The sequence below is a fragment of the Hordeum vulgare genome, chromosome 6H (genome assembly GCF_904849725.1).
Source record: "Hordeum vulgare subsp. vulgare chromosome 6H, MorexV3_pseudomolecules_assembly, whole genome shotgun sequence".
Lineage (NCBI taxonomy): Eukaryota > Viridiplantae > Streptophyta > Magnoliopsida > Poales > Poaceae > Hordeum > Hordeum vulgare.
The window spans coordinates 532,941,133-532,949,038 of NC_058523.1; the positions used below are offsets into that span (position 1 = coordinate 532,941,133).

Consider the following 7,906-nt stretch of genomic DNA (forward strand, 5'->3'; position numbering starts at 1 on the left):
TTCATAAACTAACTGTATAATAATGCTAATGATTGCACATACTTGATAGTATGTCAATTGGGGAAAGTAGATATGTATGATTTACAAGGATCATAAGAGTTGCATAGTCATTTATAAGGGGATATTGTCTGAATATTAAGTAAGATACAAGGTCCATGTCATGTTTCTTTTTTAAATAGATGTTAGATCTCCATATACATGGTTAGATCAAGAGTGTGATGAGAAAGTTAGAATGCTAACTTATAATTCATATAATTATTGTATAATAATGTTAAGGATTGCATATAAAGTACATGCTAGGTACTCAATGGAGTAGTTGTATTTTTATTTGGGAACAACGGAGTAAATATCTACGAGTGACTTTACAACAATCCTAGAGTTACATACAATCATTTATGAGAAGATTTATTTATCAAACTTTCGATTGGATGAACCCGTCTTACGACAACAATATAGTCATACGTACACGTGTGCAGTACAATCTTGATCTAATAAATGGCATAAACTAGCTATGAGTGATTTGCAAAGATTTTAACATTATGCACAATCATTTATGGGAAGATTTTTGGTTAAATATTTGGTTGGATGAACCCGTTCAATAAACCCGTACAGATAGAGTATACGAGAGTAGTAGTACAGTCAGACTATAGGTGTGTAGTACAATCTTGAGCTAATAAATGTTATAATTAGCTATGAGTGATTTGTAAAGATCTTAGCATTACAAATAATCATTTATGAGAGAATTTTTCATAAATGATCGGTTGGATGAGCCCGTCCAATAAACCCGGCGAAGAGACTACACCAAGAGTAGTCATACTACATGCGTGCAGTATAATCTTGAGATAATTAATGATATAACTAGATATGAGTGATTTGAAAAGATCCTAGCACTACATACAATCATTTATGAAAAGATTTTTGGTTAAAAATTTGGTAGGATGAAACCGTCCAATAAACTCGAACTTAGAGTGTACAGCGGTAGTAGTACAATTATACTACATTGCATAGTACAGTCTTTAACTAAAAAAATGAAGTAACTAGCTATGAGTTATTTGCAAAGATCTTAAAACCACATACAATAATTTATGAGAAGATATTGGTTAAACATTTGGTTGGATGAACCTGTCCAATACTGTTGAACCAAGAAGTACAACCGTAGTAGTATAGTCATACTAAAGTTGTGTAGTATAATCTTGAGCTAATAATTGTCCTAACTAGGTGTGAGTGATTTGCAAAGATCTTAGCATTTCACAAAATCATTTATGAGAAGATTTTTTGCTTAAACGTTAAGTTGGATGAACCTATCCAATAAACCCGATCAAAGAGTGTATGACAGTAGTAGTAGACTCGTACTACATGTGTGTAGTACAACAATCTTGAGCAATAAATGTTGGCTATGCCTTCACAGAAAGCAAGTCAAACATACATCCATCCATTAATTCTCAAGGGGAAATACAAGAAATAACACTTCCCCTGAGGGACAAGAGCATAAGATTCCCTTGAGTAGAAATGCTTGCTTTCGGAACCTGCCTCGTGCTTCCTCCAACAGCGGGGCCCTTCGCTGGTGCGTGGGCCCCATCACGTGCCCTCTCACATCGTCACACGACCACCGTGTATATAAGGAGTGGCCTCACACCCATTTGCCAACCCACACCTTCTGTCCTGCTTACTTAAAACCTTCGCCCATTTACCAATTCCAGCGAGGCCTCTCCCCCCGACAATGACTTCGGCGAGGTACGTACCGGCGGCTATCATGTGCGGTAGAGTGCCCCTTGCGAACGGCAAGATTTCTGCGATAACGCGGAACGTGATGGAGGTGACGGTGTTGCCTGAGAAGAAGAAGCCCGTGCGGGGTAGCCGCAGGGACCGATGCTTCACTGGACATGGCCGGCGCAAGGGACTCGGGATGGATAATGACGAGGAGGACTTCGAGGCTGACTTTGGGGACTCTAACCTGGAGTTGGTGCGTGGTGGGGTGGCTCAGAAGGATGGCACCGACGAATCCCTCTCCCAAGGTATTGGCCCTGGGTAGCTTGCACTAGTTTTTAATAGATCCCTCTTCCAAGGTATCGGCCCGGGTAGCATGGACTAGTTTTTAATCTAGGTATCATTACCTTTGGCGGTTAACTGTTGTATTAACCCCGTCTTGGTTTAGTAGTCTCCATCGTATTTTAGGTCAAAGTATGACCACATAATTAACTAGTAAAATGTTAATGCATGTCATGAAAAGTTATATTGTTGGATTCTTTTTGTAGTGTAATTTTAATGTTATTTTCGCTACGTTTAACTTATATTTTATTATTTAGTCGTGGTAAAAAATATGACCCAAAAATACAACAAGGACTAGTCAACCATGATGGAGGTAGTAGAAGATAGGAGATTGTGTGAGTGGTCGAAAATGGCTTGGTCGTTCGATTGGGCAGGATGAGAAATTGTGCAGGGGTTGCTGTTTGGAAGGCTATGTTTGGGCCGGGTTACTCCTGTTTGCTTAGAGATTTTGGATTGTATGTGCTTTCATGGAGTGGTCTTTGTGAATGGTTAGGATTTTTCCATTCTCTATTGTGTTTGGTTGGTTGGCTATTTCCGCAAAGATCGGGGCCTCTCTTGAATTGTTTCCTCACATGGTTGTAAGTGTGCGTGAGGATTGTTCTAGGTTGGTTAATTTATCAGTCTAAATGGTTATTCTAAAAATTGAATCCGACTTAAAAAACATATCCTTGATTCCGCATCATCTATAATGCAATTTGTAGATTAATAATTGCAGAATAATGTCAAGGTTCTATAACATGATATATGTTTATCAGAACCTTGGATTTGTTTTTATTAACTTGTGATCTTTATTTTATTTTATTTATTTTCTGGTGACTTATGCATTCGCTCGAACTTGACACATCATGGTTTAGTGTTCATTACAATCATTATATTTTACATAGAAATTTATGACAAATTATTTACTATATGTGAGAGAAATTTGTCTGTGTTGGTCCCTCTTAGCATTGCCATTCATCTTCCATTGCAGATGACTTAAGCACCATGCCTACTGCTGATTTTGATGGTCCTTCAGAAATGCCAAAAACAAGGAAGAGAAAAAACCAATTCCAGGGTATCCGTCAACGCCCCTTGGGTAAGTGGGCTGCTGAAATCACACATCCTACCAAGGATGTCCATGTCTGGCTCGGTACTTTCAATAGTGCTGAAGAAGCTGCAAGATGTTATGATGTTGAAGCATGCAGGATACATGGAAAGAAGGCCAAGGTTAACTTTACAGAGAAACCAACAAGATCAGCTGACTTTGCATCAAACCAACCACTTGTTCCCGCAATGAACTCTGCTGCCCCTGTTGAAGTTCATATTATGGATATGTACTCTGACCAGGGAAGCAACTCTTTTGGCTCCTATGACTTGGGCTGGGAGTATGACGCCAAAACTCCAGATATATCATCCATTGCTCCCACTTCTACCATTGCTGAAGGAGCAGAATCTGCGCTCGTCAAGAACAATACCTACGACTCTATGGTTCCTCATGTTATGGAGAATAATGCTGTGAATTTTCAACCTTGGATGAGATATCTTCTGGATGACAGCGTTGATAAGCTGATTGGTAGCCTTCTGAATTTTGACGTACCCCAGGATACCATTGTGAACATGGACCTTTGGAGCTTCGATGACATGCCCATAGGTGGTGAATTTTTCTGAGGGATTCAAACCCTGTATACAGGGACAAAGAGTAAGCATTTGCAAAATTTCATGTTCAGTCTGAGGTTTATAGTCTTTTCATTACTTTGCTTATGCTGTTGTTTCAGGAATAAAACTACGGGAGATCGGGAAGCGCCCTATTGTCACCTTCGGCTAGTGTGCTCATGTCCAAGCTTATATGCAAAATATAGTTGCATCCCGTGTCTCTTGTGTAATAGAACCTTTCCCTAGTTGATTGTCTCTGTGGAAGGCATTTATGCTGAACAATTGTCCTTATGTTTTGTGAACTTTTATGTCGTCGTTACCATTTGTGAATGTGAACAACATAGCACCTCGGTGCCTAGGCACCTAGCTGGTTCTTTATTAATGCATCATGGATTCAAACCCATTAAGTTTTGCATGCAAGATTTTCCATATGTGATACTAGCATGCATCCATTTGTTTCCAAACAATATATGCATTCAGAACTTTCCATCCATGCATTATCGTCATTTAATTCTTTTCAAAATAAAAATATATAATTTAATAGAGACGACATGCTTGATATACCCAATGTACGGAAATGTTATACCAAAGAAATATACATCCCAAAAATGATATACCTAAGGTAGGTTAAAGAGAAATGTTATACCAATGTTATATTTCTCCCAAAAATGATATACACCAAGATGATAGTTAAAGTGTGACATACTCAAAAATCACATATCCAAAACGGATATACCCAAGAAATATTTGTGAGTATGGAACGTATTTCCATTATACGTACACATGCCATTATACATGCGTATATGATAACTTCAAACTTCATTAAATGATTTACATATCAATCTTTATATATTTTAAATATGGCAACAACTCATTTTTTGCGGTATATTATTGCTAGGTATGTCACATATCATGGGTATATATTTTCTGGAATATGGTTTATGGGTATGTAACACTTATTTACTTTTATAATGTAAACTGCATTGGATATGGCATACCCACAAGATTTAATAAAGTGGCAGAAGAACACATTGCATTTTTGTACAATAGACTTTTAGAGCGAAAAAAGAACGCATTGCATTTGATATGATAAGTTTTAGAATCTGACAATAAAAGTAAGAAAATGTTTCAGCCATGATGCAACTACGAATTATTCTCCTTCAACATATTAATATCATTTGTATAAATTAGATAATATTAAAAAACATGCATCCCACATAACAGCGCCATATACCTCCTTCAACACATTAGTACCATTTGTTTAAATACCTCCATATACCTAAGAAGAGGAATGTATACAAATCATGAAGCATTTATTTTTGATTTCTCACTCTCCTATTTCTATTAATGTCTCAAATATGCTACGTTGCCATGCATGTTATTCTCTTTCATTTTTTCTTCTACAGAATTTTTTCCATGCATGATGGGCATGGATCTTATTTATGGTATCCAATTAGTGATTAATGGATTAATACACATACCCGTTGTAATAACAGACATCTAAATGCAATTAGATGGTGGAAAGAAAAGGAGCATGGGCATCTAGGTGCCCCAAATATGAAAAATACATTTTACCACCGAGGAGTAGTTACCGCACATGTTCCATATACTATCAGGCGGTACCATATACACTAATTGATTATTTTAATTATGTTCATATGCTATATATATAAGATTTTTTGAAATTGAGTTACATGAAAAAATATTACAAGTTGATCCACAGTTTTTATTATATTTCTAAAATACGTATATATTTGTACGTAAAAAGAGCATACACAAAATATAATACAAAGTTGCAAAAATAGTTTATATACTACCTAAACATGATTATATATTCCATACTACATGTACATACTCTATGGTTTGATAGATACTACATACAACAAACAAAACGCAAGTGGCGGTAACTACCATCAGTGATAGATAAAACTTGTTATCTCTATATATATATGACTCCTTTTATATACTCCTAGATGTATGTACTCCCACGTTCAATATATCTCACATACTAGTGTGTTATACCCCTTTCTTATTTTTTACATACCTTATTAATTATTTTGAAATACCTTAATTTAAAAAGTGTGAAAAAATATCAATAGAATTATCAGTTTTTTCAATATACCATTTTTACAAAGAAAAAAGCAGTATATATGTAAGTACTATAAAATATAGATATTCAAATGATATTTTTCACATAACTCACTTTGGGGTATCTACTATTCAATAATTAAGAATATTAAAAATAATAAAGAGGTATAGTCGGTTTAATTATGTGGTATATTAAACATGAGAGTACGTACACCCATGAGTATGGGGCCATTTCCTAGCTTGGGGCACCTAGGTGCAGGTGCACCTAGCATTTAATAGCTTGCATATCAATCCATTGGCATTTACTGATTTGAAAAGAATTAAAACACACATTAGTTGAGAGAGAGAATAAGAAAATAAAAGAAAAGGGATATGCATGTTTACATGCATTTTTTCATATCAAGGTATACATGCATGTACGCACAATGTGACTCGTAGGTCAATGAACCTTCTACGCATAGATGAATACATGTAAAATATGTATATCCATAGGTATGTATATAGGGGTATGCATAGGTTTGTACATACGCGGATATATACATACCTACTAATAAAAATACGTATATGCATAGGTATGTATATAGGGGGTATGTATATACCCATCAAAAATTAATGTACATAAGCGGATATGTATATACCTACTAACAAAATGATGTACATAAATGGATATTTATATACGCAATCATTTATTCTAAGTTTTATCACGTGATCAAATTATGTGCATCCATGGATATGAATATATCTACTTATAAAATAAAGTACAACCATGGGTATGTGTATACCTACTAATGAAATTATTTACGTACGTAGTTATATAAATATGCCCAATTATGTACGCACATGGATATTTTAAATAATATACATACGCGGATATGCATATACCCAATTATTTATTTCAGGAATCAATAAATATTACATAAGTAAGTAATAAATGTTAATTAATCTCATACCTTTCTATAATGTGTCATGCATGCATGCGATGGTCAACAAATTAAAACCTGCCAAATTAACTAGTAATTGAGACATTTATATTTGTTTCCAAATCAACCATTAAACACGATCCAATGACAGATAGGCAAGGTGCCCAAGCACCTAGGTGCCCCAAATAGACACACACATAAACACTATTATGATCCTCGGATGAGAATAACTATTCTGATCCGTGGATGACTCATCCCACAAGGAGCACTTAAAATTCCTAGGATGTCCGGTTGAACGGAAAAAGTGTCCAAATAAGGGTTACGATATAGCGTTTGAAATCTATGGACACCCTAGTAACAGTCTAGGTTAAATTTTTATCAAAATGTTCACGGTTTAAGAGCAATTTTGAAAACCGGCTCGGTTCGCCCTTCACAAATGGCGTGAGGCCCATGGTGACCACCCGGTAGCATCTAACTCTCGCCCTGTGCACGCTTTAGTTACACACCGCCTGGGGTACTGTACCCAACAGTAGAAGATTCGACACGTTTAGTATTCTTTTAGGGATCTTCGGTTTAATTTGTTTTCTGGAAATCACATATTTTTTAAAACACCCATAGTTTTTAAACCCTGCGTCGGGCCGCGACAAGTTATATAAGTAGAACGTGTAGAATATTGCGTAGATTAATATTTTTCAACTGTTATGCATATTTAAAAATGTTGGACGTGTTGTTTGCATCGATTTGCGTGTCGACGTGAAAGAAACGGTTTATTTTGTAGCTAGTGATCCGTAGCTCAGTTGGAGATGTGCCATATATGTAAATGGACTAGTACATGAGTAGAATCACGCGTATCACTTCGTTTTGCAGTTTAACAAGCATAAAATGCGGTTAGGACAAATCTTTACAGATTACAAAGTTAGCGTGTGGGGTCATTTCGGAGATGCTATATGTCGTTTCCGGCCTCATTTAAAATGCATAGATAGGTAGTTTAATTGTTCTTCACCCCATGCCTTGTTTAACAACATTTAATATTGTCGTGTGAATAAACGGGACTGAACTAAATAGTTAAATGTGGAGCTTCATCAATATGCGACTCGTTGCATATTGAGCTTCATTTAATGTGTAGTGTTTGATTGTGTGAATTGCCATGTCATGCCTAGCATATTTGAAATTGATCATGCATCATATGTGTTGTGCATCATGACGTGCATGTGCCG

At 36.0% G+C, this 7,906-nt stretch overlaps 1 protein-coding gene across 2 annotated transcripts; it reads left to right on the forward strand.

The window, feature by feature from the left end:
- Positions 1 to 1,508: 1,508 nt before the first annotated feature.
- On the forward strand, positions 1,509 to 3,989 carry LOC123403416 (ethylene-responsive transcription factor 1-like). 2 transcript variants are annotated; one of them, XM_045097350.1, is made up of 3 exons: positions 1,509 to 2,015; positions 3,020 to 3,727; positions 3,804 to 3,989. In XM_045097350.1, exons 1-2 carry the CDS (start codon positions 1,721 to 1,723, stop codon positions 3,694 to 3,696), a joined length of 972 nt encoding a protein of 323 aa, XP_044953285.1. In that variant the 5' UTR covers positions 1,509 to 1,720; the 3' UTR covers positions 3,697 to 3,727; positions 3,804 to 3,989. The 2 variants fall into 2 exon arrangements, with proteins under 2 accessions (XP_044953285.1, XP_044953284.1); XM_045097349.1 differs by having other exon boundaries at positions 3,020 to 3,989.
- The last annotated feature ends 3,917 nt before the right edge of the window (positions 3,990 to 7,906 follow it).